Source organism: Falco cherrug, chromosome 1 (genome assembly GCF_023634085.1).
Source record: "Falco cherrug isolate bFalChe1 chromosome 1, bFalChe1.pri, whole genome shotgun sequence".
Taxonomy (NCBI): Eukaryota; Metazoa; Chordata; class Aves; order Falconiformes; family Falconidae; genus Falco; species Falco cherrug.
The window spans coordinates 95815414-95829679 of NC_073697.1; the positions used below are offsets into that span (position 1 = coordinate 95815414).

At 56.2% G+C, this 14266-nt stretch overlaps 1 protein-coding gene across 2 annotated transcripts; it reads right to left on the bottom strand.

Moving 5' to 3' along the window:
- Positions 1 to 1893: 1893 nt before the first annotated feature.
- LOC129735250 (coiled-coil domain-containing protein 63-like) lies at positions 1894 to 9175 on the bottom strand. 2 transcript variants are annotated; one of them, XM_055700810.1, is made up of 12 exons: positions 9159 to 9175; positions 8232 to 8321; positions 7649 to 7812; positions 7317 to 7506; positions 6066 to 6185; positions 5402 to 5583; positions 4668 to 4849; positions 3932 to 4152; positions 3402 to 3476; positions 2807 to 2999; positions 2234 to 2431; positions 1894 to 2051 (listed from the first exon to the last, which is right to left on the bottom strand). In XM_055700810.1, the coding sequence occupies exons 2-12, from the start codon at positions 8241 to 8243 to the stop codon at positions 1936 to 1938; spliced, it is 1653 nt and encodes a 550-aa protein (XP_055556785.1). In that variant the 5' UTR covers positions 8244 to 8321; positions 9159 to 9175; the 3' UTR covers positions 1894 to 1935. The 2 variants fall into 2 exon arrangements, with proteins under 2 accessions (XP_055556785.1, XP_055556786.1); XM_055700811.1 differs by lacking the exons at positions 8232 to 8321; positions 9159 to 9175 and adding an exon at positions 8191 to 8209.
- Positions 9176 to 14266: the final 5091 nt, after the last annotated feature.

Below are 14266 nucleotides of genomic sequence, written 5' to 3' on the forward strand. Positions count from 1 at the left end.
AGGTCCCACCGCAGCATGGATGGGGTCTCCATTGTGACTGTCACCAAGGGGGCGGCCGGGGCACCCCCACCCACCCCATGGGCAGCGCTGGGAGCCCACGCGAAACAGACCCAAGTGGTTTCCGTGTCCCACAGCCAGCCCTGAAGCATGTGCTCCAGCATCTCCCTGGCTGCATGTCCACAGCAAGCAGAAACCCACATTTTACCCGTTCTTGCTTCCCTTTGGGGTGTTTGAATCAGCCCGTAATTTGGGACTTGGAAGCCTTTTGCTCCAACTGGAAAGCAGCACCCAGGGCTTCACCATCCCCAGCAGCACTTTGGGGCCACAGAGCTGCTTTCCCTTCCTTGCCGGCCCCACAGCCGGCTCCCTGGCCTTCCTACCTGTCTTCCTTGTGGAGAGGCTGCAATCACCACATCACTGCCATTGCCCTCAGCATCCAGACACCCTCAAGATGCCTGCCGTCGGGACAGCACCAATGGTTGGCACTGCCGGCCTGGGGAATGTCCCTGGGGACAGAGACTCTTTGGCAGCCCGGTAGAGGGGACAAACTGAGGATTCCTGCCTGCTTCTCTCCCTTCCGTGCAGGGAAGCACACGGGAGCCACGGGCTGAGTCACAAGAGCTGTGATAATCCCTTCCTCATAAGCTGGAGTGCGTGGCCAGCTCCTTCCCAGGGACTCGGCAAACCCAGAGATCCCTGGAGGGCAGAAGCACGAGACAGCGCTGGAGGCTGCAGCAGGGCTGTGTTTTGTAGACCTGGTGTTGCTTACTCAGCTCTGGGGTGAAGGGGAACAGAGGAGGTGCTGAAGGTGAGCGAAGGGCATCTGTGGCCCAGGTTGCAGGGTGCGGCCAGTTCAAGGCGATGAGCAAAATCCCCAGCCAGCACATTGCTCCTGAGGTTGCTCTTTGCCGTTATCCCGGAGACTCTGATGAGCTAACAAGCCAGCCATCCAGTTCCAGGCTAATTCACAGCCAGACGGACAGGCTCTGAGGATGCATTTACTTGGAAATGATTTTCATGGCAGAAAGCAGAATGTGGCACTAGGTAAGAAAAATCACAACCGAGGGCAGAGCGATGCTGGGAAGGCACTGAAGCCTGAGGCTCCCGGCGGGGCTGGGGGAAGCTCCCAGGGATTTTCATCCCATTCCTGCATGATCAACAGCTCCGTGGGATAATAACCCCCACCTCTCCAGGGATGAAGCTGTCACTGTCTCGGTGGCCCTGGCTGTCTCATACTGCAGATCCCTCCTCTCTGGTTCGCTTCTCTTCACCCTCAGCAGAAATAGGGCCAAAGCTCCAGTTTCTAGTGTGTCTGCGCAGTGCGGCTGTGCCCGGCGGGAGCCCCCGCGCCCTCCCAGACCCCCCTGCCCCAGCCTCCCGGCCCCTGCACATCACCCTCGCGTGCCCTCTCCTCCCCTTGCCTCCTCGGTTCCCAGCGTGGCCCAGCTCCCAGACCCAAACAGGCTGTTTCACGCAGGGCTGCTGGCTAGCAGCCACCTGGTCCCACCAGCCCAGGACCAGCGCTGAGCTCAGCTTTCCTTCAGGCAGCAGAGAGCTGCCGGCTTCTCCCAGCTTAGCAGGCAAAGCCCCGCGAGCCCGCTCTGCATCCCCCCGTGGCCTCACCAAGCCCCTCGGGCAGGCATGGTGCAGGACCGGGACTGTGGTCACCATGTCCCCGGTGCACCACTCCCGCGATGCCCAGCTGCGGGAAGCGCGTGGCGTTGAGCAACGGCAACGGCCCCCCCGCCGGAGAGCAGCTGTTCCCACCCCCGGCCATGGCTGCTGTCAGCAGTGGGCCAAGCCGTGCCGAAATATCAGCCGGCAAGCTTTTGAAGCCCGCAGAAGGTGTTGGGAGATGGAAGGATGTCCAGGGCGCAGAAGCAGAGGGGCAGCTGAGGAGCGGAACTGTTTATTTCATCCCTCCGTGCCGGGCTCTCACTCCTTGAGGCTCTTGCTCCCCTTCTTGGCGGCAGCGGCAGCGTGGCCCAGCTCCTTCTCGCAGCTCTGGAGGACCAGCTGGTGCAGCTGCCCGTGGCCCAGCGGCACCTCCCCTGCCCAAGAAAAGGACACCCGTGTCTGCCGGCACAGGCCTTATAGATGTGGTGGGGTGGGACAGGCCGGTGGGGATTGGCTGGGGAGGAGAGGTGGCAGCGGGGGATTGGCCAGGCGGCCATGAGGGGGTTGTGGATTGGCTGTCTGCCTGGCCGTAGCCCCTCCCTCCCACCTCACTCACAGGCGGCGATGTCGGCGGGGGTGCTGTCCAGGGCGGGGGGCGGCGGGCAGAGCCGGGCCCGATCCATCACCCACGGGAGGCTGGTGGTGCCCAGGAGCGGGCTGGCGAAGGGCTGGGCCGGCTGCGAGCCCTCAGCCCGCGTGTAGCGCAGGACGCTCTCCATCAGCAGGAGCTCGTTGGTCTCCTTCTCCACGAGACCTGGGTGGGAGGGAATGCTGTCCCACAGGGCCCCTCCACCGGGCCCTGCCCAAACGCCGCCCCGGCGGTCTGCTGGGCACAGGACCCATGGATTCCCCCCAGGCAGTGCCGTCAGGCTCCCCAGGGGCGAGGGGTCAAGGCTGGGTCCCACACCCAGAGCCAACATGGGGGCCTGGGGGGTCCACCGGGGTGGTTCTACGTCCCGGTTGGCTCCTGAATTTCCTGGGGATTTGGCATCGCAAATTCCCATTAGGGACACCCGTGCATGACGGGGTGGGGGCAGGAAACCAGCTCAATCTAAACACGGGGCAAGCAGGGGGTGGACAGACAAGGTCTGGGCCATGTGGCAAGCGAAGGCGGGCAGCCCTGACCCACCTAAAATCCGCGTCAGATTCCCATCCGTGATCTGCCCATTTTCTCCAAGCTGCTCCGTTGTCTTCGTAGCATCGCCACCGATTACTTCCAAAAGGGCCTCCACGCCACATTTGATCTGGCCCAGGACTCTGCTGCTCTCTTTGCATCTCTCTTCGCACCAGTTGGCTTCCCTCGTGGTTTCCGCTAGTTTTTCCTATCCGCAAAGGTTTTGCCAGGTGTCACAACAGCCCCCTGCTCGCGCCCCCCCACCCCCAAGTCCTGGCCAAGTCCAGTCCGGACACTGGAGGCGGCCCAGGAGGGGCTGTGGGATGCTCCCATCCCTGCAGGGGAAAGGCTCTGTGAAGGGGATCCCAAGCTCCCCATGCCACAGCCCAGGCCCCAGGTGCCAGAGAACCAGGGCTGGCAGAAGCCCTGCAGTCACCCTCTCCTCATGCACTGGGAGACAGGGCTGCCAAAGCCAATGCAGGGCCCTTTTCTGCCCATGCCTCTCCAGCCGTTGCCCAGAGCGGTGTTGACGGGACCACACTCGCTAGGACACATGCCGGGACACACAGGCTTCTGCTGCCCTGGCAGAGGGAAATCCCGGCTGCCATACCTCCAGCTCCTGCAGGACATGGAAGTTGCCCGTCTCTGCGTCCTCCCGGTCCATCATAAGGGTCGTAATTTCGTCCTGTGTAAACACAAGCACATGGAGGGCATACTGGCTGAATGCTCACCAGATGTGCCCAAGAGAGGCTGGGGACCATCCCTCCACCCTGGGAGCAGGGACATCCCACTTGACCCCTCTGGGGACCACTGTCCCCAGGGCAGGAGGACAAGTCATGACCCCCCTTCTCACTCCAGCCAGCCCCACTCAAGGCCGAGGCAGCTCTTGGCCCTCCTGCATACTGCTGGGTACACGGTGGCAGCACTGAGACACTTTTAGCTCTGAGAACACAGCCTTCTGTCTGTGGGAGTTCTATTTTGGGCTACCGCTTTGCATTCCCCTAATCCCACCCGTGTGGCAGGCTGTGAGCTGGGCTCCGCTGTGAGCAGCGAGGCCGGACACATGGGAGAGGAAAAAAACCCACGCCAGCCCCAAAGCACCAGCTGAGAAAGGGCAGACATGAAGAGCTTGGAAGAGACCTGGACATCCTTGATCCTCTGCTTCATCTTCTCCATCTCGTTCTTCAGCTCAGTGATGTAGATGAAGGAGGCAAAGTTCTTCCCCTCCTTTTCGATGAAGTTATCCACCAGGCGGTCAAAGTTCCCGTCCTCTGCCAGCTCCAGCAGGCGCCTGTAAGCCACCTCCTGGCTCTCGAAGCTCTCCATTTGGCTCTGCTTGGCCCACTGGGCTGCCTTCAGGGCTGAGGGAGAGATGGAAAAAGAGGCCTGGCTGTGCGTGTCCCTGCAGGGCTCCCTTTGCAGAGCCTTTCCCTGCAGGTGCCCTGAGGTTTGGCGTGGGGCCTGGGGCCAGAGGGGCAGAGAGTGTCTTTATTTCACCCAAAACTAAGCAGGGAGCTCCCTGTCCTCATGGGAACGGGGCAAACACGGTGGGATCCTTCCCCAAGAGGACAAAAGGAGCCATAGGGGCAGCTCCCTGCCTCCCCACCCCTCCCTCTGCCCCAAGGGCACCCCAAGACACATGATGCTGGGTGCTTTCACTTGGTTATCACTCTTCATCCTTTCCACTTGTAGGCTGAAGGCTGGGTGAAGGAGCCTGCAGGCAGGGGACAGGTCCCGCCTTTGGGGTGCAGAGCTATGGGGAGAGGTCCCGCCTTTGGGGTGCAGAGCTATAAGCTTCTATACGCAACCCCCTTGGGCAACTCTGCCAACTCCTGGCTTGTGCTACCAGTTGCAGGTATTCTCTCTCATCTGGTACCTTTTCTCTTTTTGGCCACTTCCTCCAATTCCGAGCGATCTCTGCACTTGGTCAGCATGAAGTTTTTCAGTTTGTTCTCCTTTTCTAGGGCACGCTTCTGCTCCTGCAGCTCAACATTGCGCTGGACTGTGTCTTCTATGTGTCTTTTGTTCAAGGCTGCAATCCTTGCCAGAGCCCCCATCCTGAGCACAGAGAGCAGCAGGTTACACCACGGGAAGGTATAAGGATTTGTAGTCCTGCCCATTCCCATGCATCTCTGTGCCTGGCCGAGCAAAACCCCCGTGATGCTGTGCACGCTGGCCAGCTCCCATGCAGATGCAGCTGCGTTAGCCCGAGGCCAGCAGCAGCTAACACAGCTCTGGCTGGGGGTTTGTACTCGGACACAGCACCCAGCTGTGGCAGCCAAGCTCACTTTGCCTGGAGCTGGCTGGTCTCTGCTCCAGGTCTGCTGCACCCTCCCATGCAGGCTGAGATGGGACTCGGGGGGAAAGAGGCTGCTCCATAGGGCAGTTCACCACATCCTGAGAAACATCTGGCATAGGCGGAGTAAACCCCCCTGGGGGTACCGGTCTCCCTGCACTGACCAAGCACCAAAGCCTTAGCACCCAGCTCTAGACAACAGCGGGTGCATCCTCTCTCTGAAGTTGCAGATGGCCTCTCTTTACATCGACACCCGTCGCTGGCATTGCCCACCAGCGCCAAGTTTGCCACAGAGTGTTCACAAGGCCACGTACCGCTGCTTGTAGCCTTGTGTGCACTGCTCAGCGGCAGTGTTCATCCTTCTCCTCTGCTGAGCCAGCTTCTTATGGAGCTTCAAGGAGAGCTTGCCCAAAAGAGCTTTCTGGATTTGCAGCTTTTCAATCTCTTCTCGGAGCTCTTTGTTTCTGGACAGGATGGTATGGAAATGGACGGTGACCTGGGGAGAGGCAAGCAAAAGGTTTGAAGCTGGTGCGGGACTTGGGGGCGTCAGGTTTCTGCTGAAAGACCTTGACCACGGCTGGGACAAATCTCTTCTCTGAAGTTGCTCCTGTACTATCCCCCTCCCCAAGACAGGGGAGGTAACAGCAGGCTAGGCTGATCATGGCACAGACCAGGAGCTGGTGGTGTCCAAGGCAAGGTGGCTGCAGGCAGCTCAGGTTTATCACTAAACAGGTGCAGACCTTCAGGCTTCTTGGCATGGCCCAAGTGCTGCATTTGGCTCACCAAGCTTGAAGGAGCCTTTGAGATACTCTGGGAGCAAGCAGGCCAGAGGAACGAGCCAGCTCCTCCTTTATGCAGTTTGTCTCAACCAAATGCATCTGCAGCATTACACTTGGTCCTGGCCAAAAAGGGGGTTGCACACAGGCCCCAGTGTGGCCCCACACATGGTCTCCGGAGGTCTGCAAAATGTTTGCTTACGTTGTTTAGATGCAGCTCCAGTGTCTCAATCTGCTTTTGCAGCTGGTTGCTACTGTTTGCTTGCTTCGCCTTCACTGCCGCCCGGTTTTGCCTCGCCATCTTTTTTTCCAGCTCTAGTATCTGCACGTACAGGTTAGAAAAAAGAAAGAGAGGGGAAAAAAAAGTCAGTATAATCTCCACCCCTACGTTCTGGACTCTTGGCAGGACACTTAGCCAAAGAAAATACCCTGTTGACCTGAACTACAGCAACCATGTCATTAAGGAGCTCACAGTTACAGCGGCAGCTTTAATCCCAAGGGATCCCACCCTGCACACTCAAGAAACATACGCTGTAACCAGGAATGGGTTTATTTTTGTGTGGCAAAGGAAACGCAGCTGCCTCTGGAGGGAAATTCAGCAGGTGCTGAAGGCGGCACAGCAGCACTCTGTGCCGAGCAGAAGAGGCAAGGAGGGTGGCTTTTTGGTAGGGGTAGAGTGCTGGCCAGACAGGGGTCTGCGCAGCACTCCCTGGGAATGAGTGGAGGAAAACTTTTGTCAGAAGTGGGCAGCTGCCAGAGGAAATAAATCCATGAGAAGAGCGAAGTAGTTGGAGAACAACGAAGCCGGGGGCAGGTGGGAGAGGTATGACTCAGCCAAGAGATCCCTGATTGAAAGCTAACCCTGTTGCGGAAAACTCTACAGCACATCTAGCACCTGCAAACCACCTGAGCATGTTCCCTGGCTTCCGTCATGGGTGGCTTGTCCAGAGCAGAAAGCTGCAGGGACCTGTCACTTCTGTAGCCCTGGGTTGCCCTGGGCATGCCACCCCACCACTGACCAAACCCAACCAGACTGTCCTCAGGAGAAGTGATGGGACATCCCTTAGATGTTGCTGCTCCTCTATTTCCCATGTCTCAGGCAGCACAACTGACTGTTCCAGTTTTGTCTTTTTTTTTTTTACATGAGGAAAAAAAAAACCCTCAAGGGACAAGCAGAGGGATGTTGTGTGACCCCAGGCAGGCGCGTGCCGTCAAAGAGCAGCTGCAGAGACCCGTGGGACAAGAAGGTGGTTGAGAGTCAGACCTGACGTTTCCAGCCAGTGCTGACTTGAATGGGAGCCTGGCTCTGCCCGCTTGGCATTGTCTTGTGGTTTTTGCCAGGAGGCAGCATTATATTCCAAAGCCTGAACCAAGTGCGTTTTACATAGGGTTGACTCTGTGACTCTGCACTGCTCTACCGTGCTCAGCCAGGGAACGCTCCAGATGCTCTTACCTCCTTGTCCAGCTCCGCTAACAGGGCTTTTCTGTCTTTAATCAGGGAATCACACTGATATTTGGTCTGCAAAAGGCCTTGGAGCCCCGTACAATTCCTCTCATCCCGCATCCTATTTCTTGGGGATGGGATCTGGCTCGGCGTTAATAACACCACTTTGCGTTCTTGAGTCAGCGACGCTATTTCTTTTCTGTAAAAACACAACGACAACAAATGACCTTTAGCACATCCCACCTGCAATACCGGAGCAAGTCCTCACCCCTCCTCACTTCAGCACCGGGGTCCCCAGATCTCGGCATGGAGGAACTTTCCAAACACAAAGCTGCACTCACTCCTGAGCCTGCATTTGCTGCCTCACGTTGGCACTGTAAGATTTCCTCTTCTCCGCTGCTCTCTGAAACTCTCTCTGCAGTCTCCTGAACTCGGCTTCAGACACCTTTTTTTTCTCCATCGCGGGCACGTCCAAAACCTTCTGCTCCAGAGAGGGCTCTCCCCACTGCCACAGGGAGGGAGAGCTTGGTCACTTGAGCAAACACGACCAGCAGCGGTAGACAGCAGAGCTGGACACTGGGGAGCGGGTGGATGGCACCACCACCTCCAGCCGTTTGTCACCACCTTCAGCTCTTCGCTGCCACCCAGTATTCATGACGTCACAATATGCCTGACCACCCAAAACACTGAGTCATCCAAACCAACTCCATGAGAGCTGCCGAGCCGCCTCACAGCTTCGTGCCCAGCACAGGAGGGCTGCAGAATTAGTCCCCCCACCACCCAACACTGCCGGCCAAAGCAAGCCTGGCTCCCCACCGCCTGCCCGGCTGACCGCACCGCCACGTTTATTTCTGCAGGGGAGGTCCCCGTGGCAGACCTGCACCTGCAGAGAAGTTCACCTTGGGTTTGTGCTTCACTTTATACCTTGGAGTCCATCGTTTCTTCCAGCTAACTCTGCTGGTTGCTCTGCAGACGCCTCGGGAAGGGGATGATGGAGCCTCTGCGGGGACAGACCTGCTTCCCAAGGGGAGAAATGAAACGCTGGTTAAGGGGGTGTTTGTGTCCCCCTGCCCGTCCCTCAGCACCCGCTCGCGTGTTTGGCACATGAGGAAACCATCACAGACGGCTGCGCGATGAATAAAAGGAGAGCATCCGTAGTGATGTCATCGCAAAACACACTCCTCCTGTTGAGTTTATAAGTAGGGGAAGAACAGATGGTTTGAGCTGTTCCACCCTGTCCAGTACCTGGGTTTCCACAGAAATCCCGGCGAGGCCAAGGCCCCCCATGCCGGCGGGCAGAGCCCCCGGGGAGCGTAAGTGGGGGATATCGCCTGGATTCAGCCCCTGTCCCGCCGCAGGCAGGGAAGGCGCTGGGGCTGACCACGCAGCCCTCACCCCCACCGCTGGTCCCCCCCAGCCCTGCTGCAGCCCCCCGGGCTCCCCTCTTGCCCCCAGCGCTGCTCACCCCCACCGCAGGGTGCTGCGGTTCCTCTCCAGCCAGGGGATGGGACCACGGTGGCAGTCAGATATTCCCAAAGAGCAGCCCCCTGCCTCCCACGGGAAGTGCAGGAGAGAGGAGAGCCTGGCAGGGAGCCAGCCCTGCTCCCTGCCCCAGGCTCTGTGGAACAGGCACTGGCCCCGTTGCCAGGTCCCACCGCAGCATGGATGGGGTCTCCATTGTGACTGTCACCAAGGGGGCGGCCGGGGCACCCCCACCCACCCCATGGGCAGCGCTGGGAGCCCACGCGAAACAGACCCAAGTGGTTTCCGTGTCCCACAGCCAGCCCTGAAGCATGTGCTCCAGCATCTCCCTGGCTGCATGTCCACAGCAAGCAGAAACCCACATTTTACCCGTTCTTGCTTCCCTTTGGGGTGTTTGAATCAGCCCGTAATTTGGGACTTGGAAGCCTTTTGCTCCAACTGGAAAGCAGCACCCAGGGCTTCACCATCCCCAGCAGCACTTTGGGGCCACAGAGCTGCTTTCCCTTCCTTGCCGGCCCCACAGCCGGCTCCCTGGCCTTCCTACCTGTCTTCCTTGTGGAGAGGCTGCAATCACCACTTCACTGCCATTGCCCTCAGCATCCAGACACCCTCAAGATGCCTGCCGTCGGGACAGCACCAATGGTTGGCACTGCCGGCCTGGGGAATGTCCCTGGGGACAGAGACTCTTCAGGCAGCCCGGCAGAGGGGACAAACTGAGGATTCCTGCCTGCTTCTCTCCCTTCTGTGCAGGGAAGCACACGGGAGCCACGGGCTGAGTCACAAGAGCTGTGATAATCCCTTCCTCATAAGCTGGAGTGCGTGGCCAGCTCCTTCCCAGGGACTCGGCAAACCCAGAGATCCCTGGAGGGCAGAAGCACGAGACAGCGCTGGAGGCTGCAGCAGGGCTGTGTTTTGTAGACCTGGTGTTGCTTACTCAGCTCTGGGATGAAGGGGAACAGAGGAGGTGCTGAAGGTGAGCGAAGGGCATCTGTGGCCCAGGTTGCAGGGTGCGGCCAGTTCAAGGCGATGAGCAAAATCCCCAGCCAGCACATCGCTCCCGAGGTTGCGCTTTGCCGTTATCCCGGGGACTCTGATGAGCTAACAAGCCAGCCATCCAGTTCCAGGCTAATTCACAGCCAGACAGACAGGCTCTGAGGATGCATTTACTTGGAAATGATTTTCATGGCAGAAAGCAGAATGTGGCACTAGGTAAGAAAAATCACAACCGAGGGCAGAGCGATGCTGGGAAGGCACTGAAGCCTGAGGCTCCCGGCGGGGCTGGGGGAAGCTCCCAGGGATTTTCATCCCATTCCTGCATGATCAACAGCTCCGTGGGATAATAACCCCCACCTCTCCAGGGATGAGGTTGTCACTCTGTCTCGGTGGCCCTGACTGCCTCATACTGCAGATCCCTCCTCTCTGGTTCGCTTCTCTTCACCCTCAGCAGAAATAGGGCCCAAGCTCCAGTTCAGAATAAAGGTAGAGATGCAGGGGCGGACATTATTTTTCCAGAAACAATGCCACTGGGTGACTCAAAAGCCTGCTCTCCCTTCGCTTGGACTAGTCCAGCCTCAAAAGACAGTCCACAGCGCCTGTCCTTTTTGTGTTCCTTCTCCATGGACCAATTCTCAATTGTTTAGCAAAGAAGAAGTCAGTAAATTAAACTGTTGAGGAAGGATCTGATTTGGTAGTCAGTGGCCATCACACTTGTTGCACAAGCATTTATTATATTAAAGGGGGCCATTTTCACCCAAACAATACTCAACTGTCAGTCTTGCTCCAAATGAGGGTGACTTCGTTGTCTGTGATGGTAAGCGGAGCAGGATGAGATCGTCTGTAACGTCTGAATCCAACAAATCTCCATCTTCGGGGAGAAACAAAAGAAAAGTGACTTTCTATGCAATTTTCACCTTAACCCGTCTTCCCCGATTTAACAGGTACATTTAAGCGCCGATTGACACGGAGAAATTATTCCTTCAGCTGCAGATTTGGGGTCTAATTAAACTGCTTGTACTGTTTTAAGGGCCAGATTTTAATCTGTCTGTGCAAGCAGCGCATATCCTTCCTAATTTCAGCAACAACGTCGCTTTTTCACTGGGTCCAGTTTAATAGAGGCTGCAGGGAACGGCCAGAGCTGGGCTGGCTCCAATCTCCGCTCACCAACCTGGAGCGTCCCATCGATGTCACAGAACATCTCTGGGGTAAGCTAGAGGATCAGGCCCATATTTTCATGCAAATGTAATACACTCATGTTACTTAATGCCTATTTATAACAAATCCAGAACTTAGTTCTACTTAACCCGTCTTCAGCGTTTGACACGTGAAATCTGTGAGTCAGAGGACTATATACGGAACTGTCAAAACTTTATTTTTTCCCTCCTCTAAAATCCTGGATTAAATCAGAATCAAACTCCCGCCAGCACCAGCAGCAGCGCTGGGAGGAGCAGGAAGGTGCTGACAAGCACTAAGGCAGCTGGTGATGGAGTAAGGTCTTCTCAAGCAGCAGCATGATGGCAAAACCTCGCAGAAGAGGTCCTGAATTCAGTCACACGCTAGGTCCATCTCTGCTAAGCATCGTCCCATGGACCTGGAGTGATACCTTGGCCTCGTGGTGCCACCTTACCAAGGCTTGGCTTGTGAATGGCCTCCCAGGAGCACATTTTCTACTCAGGTTTTTCCTTCTTTCCTCTGGTGAATGGCTGTCTTAATATCTACATGAACCACACCAGCCTGCAATGGGCAAGACCAATTTTGGTCCTAAAAGAATTGCAAACACATTGAGAGCTGCAGACCTGCAGCTTTTGGAGCTGGCATGTTTTGCTCCACGTGTTTCTTAGAGAAAATGTTTCTTTCAAAATACACGCCATCTAGTCGTCACACGCTGAGTCGTTCTCTCCCTGCACAGTATCACTTCTTCTCGCCTGCCCTTCCTCGGCACACACCCTTCCAGGAGAGAAGGCTTTCACACCCGGCATCTGAAACAACACTGCAAACATCTGATGCTATTTACCTGATTTAACACTTTAAACCTCAACAAAATCAGAGCCAAATATGCCGGACACTCTACAACCATGCAGCAGAACAGCCTTCTCACACTGAAAGTTTACAGTGTGAAAATAACAAGTGCCTATCCATCGTTAGAGATGACAAAATAGCACAAAAGTAGCTGGTTTTCACCTCCGGGGTGTTTTTCCCGACAGCCTGCAAGTGCAGCAGCGACGGCCTCTGGGCAGCAGGATGGGGTAGAGGTGGCTCTGTATGGGTACCTGGCTTCAAGTTTTAAGAGTAATTGGCATTAAGTGAGGGGAGAGGAGGATGTTGGTTGCCTCCTCCATTACAGTGAAAAGGAGTTACAGCTGTAATTCCAAAGAGGAAATTGTCATGGTAATTTCCTGCAGATGGGCTTCTTCTGAATTGCTAACACCAAGCAAAATGTGATTGCCAGCAGTGAACTGACTCCTTTGTGGCATTACTCGCTATTTTTTAAAGGGTCATTTTAGGAGCAAGTTTCCCAGCCCTTGACTTTGGGAAAGCAAAACTTCTTCCCACTGCAGGTTCAGCCCCTCCAGTGGAGCCTAATAACATGGATTTCCTTCCCCTCTCTGTGCTAACTTAGAGACGCCTCCGACTGCGGCAGGTACACCGTGCTGAGTTACTGCTCCAAAGCTGCCGCCACGGGTGGGAAAACACAGAAGCAAAATAGCTGAGGATGCGCCACTGCCTGAAAGCAAGAAAAGAACTCTGAAAATTTCACTGGCCTCAGGTCAAACCTGGCACACAGCAAGCACTCCTGTCTGTGGGAAGATTTTAGCTAAAGCAAGAGAAGAGAACGGACTCAAGGACAAAGCCGCGGCAGAAGCTGCTGTCACGCGGGGTCTTGCCTGGCCAGGAACGGGGCTCTCTGTGTGGACGTGGGGGGTTTTTGCCTGTGATGTAAGCAAAACTGCACAAAGTAACGCTCTTAGCAGGGCTGGCGTTCCCTCAGCAGATTTGGAGGGACACGGCCATTTTACAGCATCAAACCCAAGCAGGAGGCAGGGGTTTTGCTCAGGCGTGGGGATGTAAGCAAAACTGCACAAAGTAACGCTCTTAGCAGGGCTGGCGTTCCCTCAGCAGATTTGGAGGGACACGGCCATTTTACAGCATCAAACCCAAGCAGGAGGCAGGGGTTTTGCTCAGGCGTGGGATGTGCCATGCAACAGGCCTGAAAGTCCGGCAGGGCACTTGGCTATGGCTAAGCCAAGCTAATAAATCCCCGCTGTGCCCTCCCAGATCCCATTCTTCCCCAGGGAAGTCTGTTGGCAAATCTAGATGCTGTGCTGGAAGCCCCCCGTGCCGGATCAAGCTGGAGAGCGCTGGGAGAAGGGGTGGGAGACTGATTTGTCATGGAGACAGCAGCACATCACAGGGGGAGTCGGGAAGGAAAGCCCCTTCCCCACAGACCCCAACGGCTCCGTGTCAGCTCTGGGCAGAGCTGGGCAGCATGGGAGAGCACAGCAGGTACAGCCTGTTTTAGAAGAGCTGTTTCCAATTAATCATTCCTGATGACCATCCCGTGCAATGCTCTTGATCGGGGCTAAGAACACCTGATTAGTGGAACACGCTCCACAAGTGGCTTAAAGCAACTGAGGATTTGCCTATGTATCACTCAGGGAAACTATTTTGAATTAACATTTAAAGGCAATTAATTCAACTGCTGTATGGGTGTTCTGTACCATCTCTATTCACTTTATCTCCTTTTACTCTTCTTTTCCAAATCAAATGAAGGCCACTTGATCTCTGGGTTGGGCGCAGGAGGCAAGCATCCTGGGGGAGCCCACAAGCCCCAAGGAAAGCAGGACAAGCGAAAGAAATCTGCCTGGAGGAAGCGCACCCCAGGTCCAGCCCAGCACGATGCTGATATAGACAGTCCCAGACCTTTCTGTCGCCCCGGTTTTGCCTTGATGGGAGAGGTTTGGGCACTCTGGGGCATCCCCTTCCAACAGCAATTGCAGCACTGGGCAAGAAACTGGGTGCACCAACTGCTCTCCTTCTGTGACGTTAATGCCCGATTAAGTAGGTGATGGAACGAGACAGTAAAGTGCACAGTCAAAGGCCGGCGGATGACCTGAGGTGGATCAGCAGGGTTTCCCTGCCCCAGCATCAGCCTGGCAGCTGTGCTGCTGGAGCAGAAAGCTTTGGACACAGCAGCGAGCGGGTCTGTGGGACGAGGCAGAGCAGGGCTCCTTCAGCACAAACCTCCCTGGTGAAGAGTCAGCCTGGCAAAGCCACTTGCAGCCTTTTTATTTGATTTAGGACATGTCTCCTGGTAATTAGCCTGTCTCGGCCCTGCCGTTTTTCTGAAGCAGAATTTCAGAGCAGCTCACACTGAGAATAGCCCCTTGCCCAGCCCATCGCCAGCACCACAGCCCTTCTCTAGAGAAGGAACAGATTGTTCTCAGCAGTCTGGCCCATTTGCCATTTCTACAAGCTGGCTG